A 12,220-nucleotide genomic window follows, 5' to 3' on the forward strand; every position below is an offset into this window, starting at 1 on the left:
CGTACACATAGCCTTGCAAGGGCAGCGAGGCAAAACAAGGCTGGCCGGTTGGCTGCTCCATGGGCGGATGTTGACCCACTGACTGGTGCCCCAACCAGAAGGAGCCCCGTATCCATGCGAAGGCGGAGGGGCAGCGCCATAGTGAGCGGCGGCTGCGGGGTCAGAGGCCGAAGCGGCGTCCGGGGCAGGAGGAGATCACGGTGACGGCGGCCGGCGCGGGAGGTGCGCGAGCGGTGGCAGCGGCGGCGGCGCCGAAAGGCTAGGATTAGAATTCGGAAACTGATACCACATAAAATATGTAAATTGCACGATGCATTGCTCTCGTGCATAGGCATGTATACATGATGTACAAAGATGGGTTACGAACCTCAACTATACAAGGAACTAGAAGGCGGGCCCAATACATAATATGCACATAATACATATACTCAACAACTGTAAAGCACGACTAAAATTTAGCAGGTCAATATTTTCCTGGAAGCTGCATAGTCGATATGAATGTTTGTTCACAGGGAACAGAAAACACATCTGTGCAGTTTACAGTAAGCTTGTATAGCTAGGGTACAACAATGCTTGGACGATAGTTCACATCACGGTTGAGAAGCTAGGACTAGTTGCTTGATGAGTCTGGCTTACTACATGAGCACCCTTTCCGATTGCACACTGTGCGGAAGGGGTAGTTCAGGTTATTGCACTCCGGACAGGTCCAGCTCCCTTCTGGGGTATCTTTGTCTTTGCGAGACGACGAGCTCGAATTAGCTCCCTGCAGGAGGAGGATGAGTTAGTGTATATGAGATGAGAAAAAGACAGTCTGGAGAGGAATTAGACCATAGGCCACCAATACATGTACTTGCATAATGTTTGTATAGCGATAATGTACATACCACAATGATCAGAGCACAAACATAAAAGCACAATATCTACGAGTGATGCAAACCATATCGCTGGATTTTGTGGGATGGTTAGAAAAATAGCGTCATTTACGACCAGTCTCAAGACACAGGAAATGATGTAAAAAGGAGTATTATGCTTACAGGAGTCGGCCTTGGTTCTTCACATTTCTTCATGTTGCAAGTGTTTCTGAAGGCAAAATTTACATTACCACACTTGGGGCATTCCCAGTCACCCTCAGACAGTCCATGTGGGCCTATAAACGGTAACTTCCATAAGAAACAAACCAAATAATCTCATTTGTTGCATCACTTTATGTAAACATCATGAACAAATCAGTCAAATTCAGAAATGCCATTGAAAATAACCACAAAACACTAATAAAGGTCGGAGGCAGGAAACCAGAACAGATTTGTTGCAAAAGAAAACAATTAGTAGAATATAGAGAAATGGATGGGATAATTTACCTCCACGCCGCTTTCGTGAAGCAGTGCTGTTATTATTTTCCACTAATGCTCCATCAGACCATGGGCTAGAAACCTTCATGCACACATAAGATGGTCAGATACTCCCCAAGATCAGAACCAGTATACAAAGCATAACATGTTGTATGGTTGATAGTGAAAACAAACCGGCATTGGAGATCCTCTAAATCCATAGCCGTATCGACCCAACTCAGGTCCATATCGACCCAACTCAGGTCCGTGGGCATAACCCATCCCTACAACAATTAACAAGAGGAATCATAGGCCATTCCAATTAAATCCTGAAATGACTGCAACTAACATTCAGGAAAGAGATACAGACCCCCCATTGGACCAGGTTGGCCATAAGAACTGAGACCATATGAGCCATGAGGTCCAACTGGTGGACCATAACCATACCGCATTCCAACATGCGGATATGGAGCACCATAGCTAGCTGATCCAAGAGGAATGTGAGGCGGGGGGGCACCAGTGCTACCGTAAAATAGAGGCGACCGATCATATCCACCACCAGCGAGCGCTGGCATCATTCTCTGTAAGACAAACAAAGTTACTAAAGAAGTGTTTCTTCAATGGTACAGACATGTCAGCATAAATTTGTTCCCCTTCATGTTGCCTTTATATCAAAGACTAAGCAACCATCACAATAAAGCCAGAAATATACATCACTTCGTTAATGGTCGACGGTGCCCAAATGATAAGCCTACTAAGTTATATCAAACATCAGCCTGACATCGACAAAGGAATTTTTCTTCTGAATTTTACTGCTATAGAAGGTTGGGGGGGAAACCCAAAAAGAGCAAGACCAGTATGTTGTCACATACAGACCTGAGCCTATATGCGCTCCACCAAAGATAAAAGGAAATAAGCTGAAGCTCTAATGTTGACCTATTTTCCATCAGTGATGACATTACTTGGGGAATCTACAACTTACTGGGCTTGGACTCGGTGATGGACGAGGTGCACCACAGGCTCCACGGTTGCAAACATTTCTAAAACTGAAGTTGACATTACCACACTGAAGACAATTCCAGTCACCCTCCCATACAGACACTGAAAATAGTAGAACCTTCTTTTAACCAACAAGACTCAAGTAAACCATGACAGCATGACAAGTTTCCTCTCTAGAAGAGAGAAAACACTCTAGACGGTAAAATATACAAAGAAAACTTAAAGACAGTATATAAACACAAGGATATTTAACTCTAGGAGTGTTCCTCCAACAATGCAAGTAAATCATGGTACCGGCGATGAAATAACAAGTATACCAGACTGCAAGCCTGCTGGCCGAGGAAAGTCTATTTTTGTATGTGATGCCGCTTTACATTCCTTTTTTACGTAAGGATGCTTCTAATCTTCCAGAGACTAACTTAGACAGGTACAACCTTCACCCACACAAGGGACCAAAAGTCTAAAACTGCACAAAATCTGTGAACATAATTGGTGGTAACAAACAACAGATATAAATGTGAACTGATCCACCCGAGAACTCGATGCAGTAAATGCAGTACAAACTAATATGATGAGCAATGAATTCATGGATGGTCTTAAGCTAATCATACAGTTGAGTACTACAGTGAAATAGCACGACATATAAGAAAAAAAAAATCCAGTACCGTCCATGCGTGTGTGGGTCAAGGGTATCAATCATCAGTACTTGCTATGCTCTTGACTCGGTATACAAACTCAGAAAAAATCATGAACCCAACTAATTTTCGCATTCATTCTTCTTAAAAAAATTGTATTCAGATTAGACTACCAGCGGAGGGCGAGGCGGATCAGAAACGGGTAGCCTCAAAATTTCTACAGGTGAACAACCAGTCGCAAAAAACAAAGTTATGCATGCAGACAATAAAACAACGAAGGACAGCCCTACAATCCATTCATTCATGTAGTACAATTAAAAAAAAGGACCCTGATAAATCACAAACGTTCGGATTTTAAGCATTTCATTCCGAACGTTTTTTCATGGCAACTTTGGTTGTTAAGACATGGCAACTTTGTCCCAGTTCATTTTTTTGTCAGAAAATTGTCATGTTTGCCAACCTCACGTGAATTAAAGCTGTCATAAAAAACGTTCACGTTGCCATACTTAAAATCCGAACATTCGGAATTTATAATTTCCGAAAAAAAAACCCTCAGGATACAAGATCAGCATTCGATCCCATTTAAACGAAGAAGAAAAAAAACCCGCATGAATCTCCACGTAAAATCAATGACATGGGACTTAGATGTGCAATACTTTACTTAGGGTACATCTAGATGTGCTTTAGCAAAACCGTTATTAATACACAGAAATAATTCCCTCTTAACCAAACCCTACCCCGGGAGGGAGATCCCCGGCTTCCTAGTTAACGCAGCCCAAGCGAAAAGACAGGTAATAATAACAAGCAGCAACATAGATCAGGAGTTTGTCTCACCGTCATTGCGCGACCTCTTGGTCCCGAACGCTCCACGGTCTTCCATCTGCTGGACAGCACCAAACTAGTAACAAATCATCAGAAGCAAGGCATCAAACCCTAGAATCGAACCGACACCAGAACCTAAACAGAGCGGGATCGAATGCAACCGAAGCAGCGCGTACCCTAGCAGAAGCCATCGGATGGGGCGGAGAATACGGCAGCGGCGGCGGCGGCGGGTGGAGGGGAGAGAAAAACGGCATCGAGCGAAGGGGGGAGGGGGGCTGCACAGGCGGGCGAAATTATTTATTTATTTTTGGCAGGCATGAGTTATTATGAGCTGTGGATTCGCTGGGCAGCGTGGTGCGGCGAATTTTATTTATGCTGCTGCCACCTGGTTTTTTTAGACAATCTCGTCAAGCTTTATTAAATCATCAGATTGCCCGAGCCAAACATGACGGCCGAACTCCAATGTTAAAGCATGCTTAGCGAGATTATGAGCCTCGGTATTCGATGTCCTTAACTCATGAACTATGTTACAAGAAGTAAAAGTATGAGAACGGTTCTTTATTTCATGTATGATTGGTTCATAAATTGCTGCTGAACCTTGTTGTATTCTGTCGACAATTGTCTTGCAGTCTGATGCCACTTGTATTTTGTGCACATAGAGATCTTCTGCAAGCACTAGAGCCTCTCTCACTGCCATTGTTTCTAGAGTCTTCGGATTCATATGATTGCTATATGTGACGCATGATGCTCCCAGAAAAATCCCATCCTCATCTCTACAAACAGCAGTTACAACCCCACCACTGCCGTTCCTGAAAATAGCTGTGTCGGAGTTGATCTTTACATGTTCTGATGGTAGTGCTTGCCATGACGAAGGACGAGCTATCGAGGAGTGATTCTGACTTTGGTTTGGCTTTGTTAATGTCGAGATGTCCCCCAGAAAAGAACTGATAAAACGATGGATTGACGAAGGACTTTGGAAGATTTCCTCATGGATTGCCTTCCTCCTCGCTTTCCATATAGCCCATAGAGTGACCACCATCCTTGTGAATTTATCATGGTTCATAGATTCATGCATCATAAACAGCCATTCTTTCGCACTTAGCTCTTGATGAGCACACATGTGTTCCACCATTTGCTCAGGCGCCAGAGATCATACACTTCTAGCCATCGTACAATTCAGTAATGCGTGCCTCCAGTTATCTCCTGCTGCACAGATTGAGCAGACCAACGTAGTAGACATATTTCTGTGGTGTAACAAGTCGGCCGTGGGCAGTGAATTCTGGCAGAGACGCCACCGATTTATTTTGAGTTTAGATGGAACATTAATACCCCACAACCCTTTCCCCTTCAGCTCCTCTGCAGTTGTATCAGACGGACCCTCCACGTTCTCCAACCAGTTTTCTCTCTCAATTTTTGTACTAACCAACATCTTGTAAGCTGAACTTACTGAGAACCTTCCCCTCCTATCAGCATCCCAGGCCCAGAAATCACCTATACGTCTTGAGCAGAGGGGTATTTTTAAGATTGCTTTAGCATAAAACGCTGTAAAAGTTGTTTTGACTAGTTCCTCCCACCAAGATGCCGAGGTGGCATCAATTAAATCCGATACTCGCCTAGGAGGATTCAAAACCAGAAAGGCCAGAGGCTTCTTAAATCCCACTCGTGGGATCCAATTATGCTCCCAGATGCTTGTATTCTCACCCGTACCAATCCTCTTAGTAATACCCCGAGTCAAAATGTTTCTTCCATCAACCACTGCTCTCCATACTTGTGAAGGGTGGGAGTCGAGTTCTGCTCCAAGAAAATCAGTAGAGGGAAAATAAATTGCTTTCAAGATTCTTGCACTCAGCGTGTTGGGCTCTTGAATCAGTCTCCATGCTTGCTTGCGAGAAGGGACAAATTAAATAATTCCATATCCCTAAAACCGAGACCGCCAAGATACTTTGGTTGTGTACACACATCCCATGAGACCCAACTTGGTTTCCTCCTCCCTCTCTTGCTCCCCCACCAGAACTGACGAATGATCGATGTTATGCTTTCACAAACTTCTTTGGGAAGCCTAAACCAGGCCATGGAGTAAACATGGATCGCTTGGGCCACGACCTTAATCAGTACCTCCTTTCCTGCATATGATAGAAGTTTATCCATCCAAACCTTCTCCCAAACCCCGTCTCTCAAATATTTAAAGGTACCATTTCTTGAGTGTCCCACATCAGTTGTCATCCCCAAGTATCTCTCACCGAGTTGCTCATTATGCACATTTAGGGTGTTTTTCATACTATCACGAACTGGTTGTGGACACCCTTTACTAAAGAAGATCGATGACTTATCATTATTAACCCTTTGACTGGAAGCATTGCAATAAGTTTCCAACAAGTTTGACATAGAAACCACCCCTTCATTACTCGCCTTAAACAGCGGCAGGCTATCATCAACAAAGAGAAGGTGGTTGACAACCGGGACTGTCAGCGCCACCTTAACCCCCACCAAACTGGATGACTGAGAACTGGATTTCTAAAGGCACGAAAGGCCCTCCGCTGCGATCAAGAAGAGGTAAGGGGAGATTGGGTCTCCCTGTCGAATCCCTATTGTAGGTTTACATTGGTCAAGTTTCTCTCCATTGAAGAGTACTCAAAATGAAACAAATGTAATCATACTCATAACTCATTTGATCCATAATGGTGCAAATCCCAACTTACTCATTATTGCCTCCAAATAAGCCGACTCCAATCTATCATAAGCTTTCATCATGTCCAGTTTTAAGGCACAGTGGGTATTTGATTTTGCCTTACTTCTCTTCATAAAATGCAAGCACTCATAGGCACATATGATATTATCAGTTATGAGTTTCCCTGGCACGAAGGCTGACTGCTCTTGAGAAATTATGTCAGGGAGATTTTGCTTCAAACGATTGGCCACAACCTTAGAGGCTATCTTGTACAACACATTACATAAGCTTATAGGTCTGAATTGTGTTAGAAAAGTTGGATTCATTACCTTGGGGATGAAAACCAGAAAAGTATCATTAATGCATTCTGGACTCTCTTCCCCCCTGACAATACGGAGGACCGCTTTTGACACTTCCTCACTACATACATCCCAATACCTCTGATAAAAATATGCCGGGAAACCATCTGGACTCAATGATTTTGTGGGGAACATCTGGAAGAGAGCCACTTTTACCTCCTCTACCGTATAGGCTTCACATAACATATGATTCATTTGATTTGTAACTTTCGCTGGAACATGGGCTAGCATGGCCTCCATGTTAGATACCCCCTCTGAGGTGTACAAATCTCTGTATAAACTAGATACCAACTCCTTTAAAGCAGTTGTATACTCAACCATAACCCCCAATGAATTTGATAACGCTTTGATCATATTTTTATTACTCCTCATGTTTGCCCGAAGATGAAAAAAATTAGTGTTTTTCTCACCCTCCACTAACCAGTTGATCCTCGAACGCTGCCTCCACAAGATCTCTTCACAGTGATAGAGTTCGACTAATCGATCATTGATTTTTAGCTCTACATGAGAGGGGCCAGTTCTTGAAGGAACATTATGACATCTCTCCAACTCCTTCTTTAAGTGTTTTATCTCCTTTCGCATAGAGCCAAACGTGTCTAAATTCCACCTCTTGAGCCTACTTGATAGTGGTGCTAGCTTTTCTTTAATCTCCAGTAGTCTCATAGAAGGTTGACTTGCTGCCCATGACTCTTGTATCTTGTCCTTCATGTTTTCGTGTGTGTCCCATGCAATCTCATACCGAAATAGAGATCCGCTTGTACCCAGAACTGTCGTCACTTCATCCAATTGTAAAAGGATTGGACTATGGTCCGACGATGCCGCCGTCAAGTGACTCGATGATGCCAATGGGAACTGGGCACTCCATTCCGCATATCCTAATGCTTTGTCAAGTCCGACTCTTGTATAGGTACCTCCCGCGACCTTTTTTCGAATGTCCAAAATCTGCCCTTGAAACCAATGTCCAGCAACATGCAACTGTCCACCACATCCCGACCCTTGTATCTGTGCATTGCTTCGTTGTCCAATCCCTTCATGTTCATCCAGACGTAATACTTCATTAAAATCCCCCAAACAAAGCCATGGGAGGTCACTAGTTCCACATATATCTCTAAGAACTTCCCACGCCTGATACCTTAAGTGTGTTTGGGCTTCGCCATACACGACGGTTAGCCTCCAAGGATCCCTCCTTGGATCAAGAATTTTAAAGTCAATGTGGTACACAGAGTAGCCCAAAATCTCAATGTTTATTGTATTATTCCAGAATATGACAATGCCTCCACTCCTACCATTACTCTCTATTGCAAAAGTTGTATCAAAACCTATCGAACTAGCCATGCTTTCTAACCTTGTCTTGTCTATCCGAGTTTCTAAAATACAAAGCACGATAGGGGCCGATACGTCTCGAACATATCTATAATTTTTGATTGTTCCATGCTATTATATTATCAATCTTGAATGTTTTATAATCATTTTATATCATTTTTTGGAACTAACCTATTGACATAGTGCCAAGTGCCAGTTGCTGTTTTCTGCATGTTTTTTAAATCGCAGGAAATCAATACCAAATGGAGTCCAAATGCAACAAAACTTTACGGAGATTTTTTATGGACCAGGAGACACCCAATGGGCCAAGGCAGCGCCTGGGAGGGGTGCTCTGAGGGGTGCACAACCCACCAGGGTGCGCCCTGGTGGGTTGTGCCCACCTCGGGTGCCCCCGGACCACCTCTTTGCTCTATAAATACCCCAATATTCCAGAAACCTTAGGGGAGTCGATGAAATTCAATTCCAGCCGCCGCAGAGTCCAAAACCACCAGATCCAATCTAGACACCATCACGAAGGGGTTCACCACTTCTATTGGTGCCTCTCTGATGATGCGTGAGTAGTTCTTTGTAGACCTTCTGGTCTGTAGTTAGTAGCTAGATGGATTCCTCTCTCTCGTTTGATTCTCAATACAATGGTCTCTTGGAGATCCATATGATGTAACTCTTTTTGCGGTGTGTTTGTTGGGATCGGATGAAATTTGAGTTTATGATCAGATCTATCTTTTTATATCCATGAAAGTTATTTGAGTTTCTTTGATCTCTTATATGCATGATTGTTGGGCCAACTTGATCTATTTATCTTGTAATGGGAAGAGGTGCTTTGTAGTGGGTTCGATCTTACGGTGCTTGATCCCAGTGACAGAAGGGGAACCGACACGTATGTATCGTTGCTACTACAGATAAAACGATGGGGTCTATCTCTACAAGATAGATCTTGTCTACATCATGTCATCGTTCTTATTGCATTACTTCATTTCTCCATGAACTTAATACACTAGATGCATGCTGGATAGCGGTCGATGTGTGGAGTAATAGCAGTAGATGCAGACATGAGTTGGTCTACTAATCTTGGACGTGATGCCCATGTAATGATCATTGCCTGGATATCGTCATGATTACTTGAAGTTCTATCAATTGCCCAACAGTAATTTGTTTACCCACAGTTCGCTATTTTTCTCAAGAGAAGCCACTAGTGAAACCTACGACCCCCAGGTCTCTTTCTCATATTATTTTCCTTTGCTATCTACTTTTCCTTTGATTTTATTTTCCGGTCTATTTAACCAAAAATACAAAAATACCTTGCTGCATTTTATTCTTATTTATTTTATTTGGTGATAACCCACAAGTATAGGGGATCGCAACCATTTTCGAGGGTAGAGTATTCAACCAAAATTTATTGATTCGACACAAGGGGAGCCAAAGAATATTCTCAAGTATTAGCAGTTGTGTTGTCAATTCAACCACACCTGGAAACTTAATATCTGCAGCAAAGTGTTTAGTAGCAAAGTAATATGATAGTAGTGGTAACGGTAGCAAAAGGTAACAGTAGTAAAAGTAATGTTTTTGGTATTTTGTAGTGATGATAGCAATAGCAACGGAAAAGTAAATAAGCGAAGAACAATATATGGAAAGCTCGTAGGTAATGGATCGGTGATGGAGAATTATGCCGGATGCGGTTCATCATGTAACAGTCATAACCTAGGGTGACACAGAACTAGCTCCAATTCATCAATGTAATGTAGGCATGTATTCCGAATATAGTCATACGTGCTTATGGAAAAGAACTTGCATGACATCTTTTGTCCTACCCTCCCGTGGCAGCGGGGTCCTTACGGAAACTAAGGGATATTAAGGTCTCCTTTTAATAGAGAACCAGAACAAAGCATTAACACATAGTGAATACATGAACTCCTCAAACTACGGTCATCACCGGTAAGTATCCCGATTATTGTCACTTCGGGGTTAACGGATCATAACACACAATAGGTGACTATAGACTTGCAAGATAGGATCAAGAACACTCATATATTGATGAAAACATAATAGGTTCAGATCTGAAATCATGGCACTCGGGCCCTAGTGACAAGCATTAAGCATAGCAAAGTCATAGCAACATCAATCTTAGAACATAGTGGATACTAGGGATCAAACCCTAACAAAACTAACTCGATTACATGATAGATCTCATCCAACCCATCACCTTTCAGCAAGCCTACGATGGAATTACTCACGCACGGCGGTGAGCATCATGAAATTGGTGATGGAGGATGGTTGATGATGACGATGACGACGGATTCCCCTCTCCGGAGCCCCGAACGGACTCCAGATCAGCCCTCCCGAGAGGTTTTAGGGCTTGGCGGTGGCTTCGTATCGTAGAACGCGATGATTTCTTCTCTCTGATTTTCTCTCTCTCCAAAACACAATATATAGAGTTGGAGTCGGAGAGGCACCAGGGGGCCCACGAGGTAGGGGGCACGCCCCCACCCTCGTGGACAGGTGGTGGCCCCCCTGGCCTTCATCTTTTGCAGGTATTTTTTATATTTTCCAAAAAGTTGCTCCGTGAAGTTTCAGGTCATTCCGAGAACGTTTGTTTCTACACATAAATAACACCATGATTATTCTGCTGAAAACATCGTCAATCCGGGTTAGTTCCATTCAAATCATGCAAGTTAGAGTCCAAAACAAGGGCAAAAGTGTTTGGAAAAGTAGATACGACAGAGACGTATCAACTCCCCCAAGCTTAAACATTCGCTTGTCCTCAAGCAATTCAGTTGACAAACTGAAAGTGATAAAGAAAAAATTTTACAAACTCTGTTTGCTCTTGTTGTTGTAAATATGTATAGCCAACATTCAAGTTTTCAGCAAAGATTATAACTAACTACATTCACAATAATGCTTAGGTCTCAAGTTTACTCATATCAATAGCATAATCAACTAGTGAGCAATAATACTAAATCTCGGATGACAACACTTTCTCAAAATAATCATAATATGATATAACAAGATGGTATCTCGCTAGCCCTTTCTGAGACTGCAAAACATAAATGCAGAGCACCTTTAAAGACCAAGGACTGACTAGACATTGTAATTCATGGTAAAAGAGATCCAGTCAAGTCATACTCAATGTAAACTAACAATAATGAATGCAAACAATAGCGGTTCTCTCCAACCGGTGCTTTTTAATAAGAAGATGATGACTCAGCATAAAAGTAAATAGATAGGCCCTTCGCAGAGGGAAGCAGGGATTTGTAGAGGTGCCAGAGCTCGGTTTTGAAACAGAGGTGAATAATATTTTGAGCGGTATACTTTCATTGTCAACATAACAACCAAGAGATGGCAATATCTTCCATGCTACACACATTATAGGCGGTTCCCAAACAGAATGGTAAAGTTTATACTCCCCCTTCCACCAACAAGCATCAATCCATGGCTTGCTCAAAACAACGAGTGCCTCCAACTAACAAGAGTCCCAGGGGGAGTTTTGTTTGCAATTATTTTGATTTAGTTTGCATAAAGCATGGGACTGGGCATCCCGGTGACCAGCCATTTATCTCGTGAGTGAGGAGCGGAGTCCACTCCTCTTGAGAATAACCCGCCTAACATGGAAGATACAGACAACCCTAGTTGATACATGAGCTATTCAAGCATACAAAACAGGATATTTATTTGAAGGTTTAGAGTTTGGCACATACAAATTTACTTGGAACGGCAGGTAGATATCGTATATAGGTAGGTATAGTGGACTCATGTGGAATAACTTTGGGGTTTAAGGGATTGGATGCACAAGCAGTATTCCCGCTTAGTACAGGTGAAGGCTAGCAAAAGACTGGGAAGCGACCAGCTAGAGAGCGACAACAGTCATGAACATGCATTAAAATTAATCAACACCGAATGCAAGCATGAGTAGGATATAATCCACCATGAACATAAATATCGTGAAGGCTATGTTGATTTTGTTTCAACTACATGCGTGAACATGCGCCAAGTCAAGTCACTTAAATCATTCAGAGGAGGATACCACCCTATCATACCACATCATAACCATCTCAATAGCATGTTGGCATGCAAGGTAAACCATTATAACTC

General features: G+C 42.7%; 1 protein-coding gene across 3 annotated transcripts; it reads right to left on the reverse strand.

Moving 5' to 3' along the window:
* Nucleotides 1-375: 375 nt before the first annotated feature.
* Nucleotides 376-4,116, reverse strand: LOC123188469 (ranBP2-type zinc finger protein At1g67325). Of its 3 annotated transcripts, none has more exons than XM_044600605.1 (8): nt 3,961-4,116; nt 3,797-3,860; nt 2,311-2,429; nt 1,699-1,909; nt 1,524-1,612; nt 1,359-1,431; nt 1,035-1,147; nt 376-763 (listed from the first exon to the last, which is right to left on the reverse strand). In XM_044600605.1, the coding sequence occupies exons 1-8, from the start codon at nt 4,036-4,038 to the stop codon at nt 611-613; spliced, it is 900 nt and encodes a 299-aa protein (XP_044456540.1). In that variant the 5' UTR covers nt 4,039-4,116; the 3' UTR covers nt 376-610. The 3 variants fall into 3 exon arrangements, with proteins under 3 accessions (XP_044456540.1, XP_044456542.1, XP_044456541.1); XM_044600607.1 differs by having other exon boundaries at nt 3,797-3,842; nt 3,961-4,115; XM_044600606.1 differs by having other exon boundaries at nt 3,797-3,845; nt 3,961-4,065.
* Between the last annotated feature and the right edge of the window lie 8,104 nt (nt 4,117-12,220).

The sequence above is a fragment of the Triticum aestivum genome, chromosome 2A (genome assembly GCF_018294505.1).
Source record: "Triticum aestivum cultivar Chinese Spring chromosome 2A, IWGSC CS RefSeq v2.1, whole genome shotgun sequence".
Taxonomy (NCBI): domain Eukaryota; kingdom Viridiplantae; phylum Streptophyta; class Magnoliopsida; order Poales; family Poaceae; genus Triticum; species Triticum aestivum.

Excerpts from the sequence above, each read along its gene's own strand:
- LOC123188469 (XM_044600605.1), bottom strand. The coding sequence starts at position 4,038 with ATGCCGTTTTTCTCTCCCCTCCACCCGCCGCCGCCGCCGCTGCCGTAT. Across the intron at positions 1,910-2,310 it reads CATCACCGAGTCCAAGCCCA|AGAATGATGCCAGCGCTCGC; the intron begins GTAAGTTGTAGA and ends TTTGTCTTACAG. Across the intron at positions 1,148-1,358 it reads TTCACGAAAGCGGCGTGGAG|GCCCACATGGACTGTCTGAG; the intron begins GTAAATTATCCC and ends TACCGTTTATAG.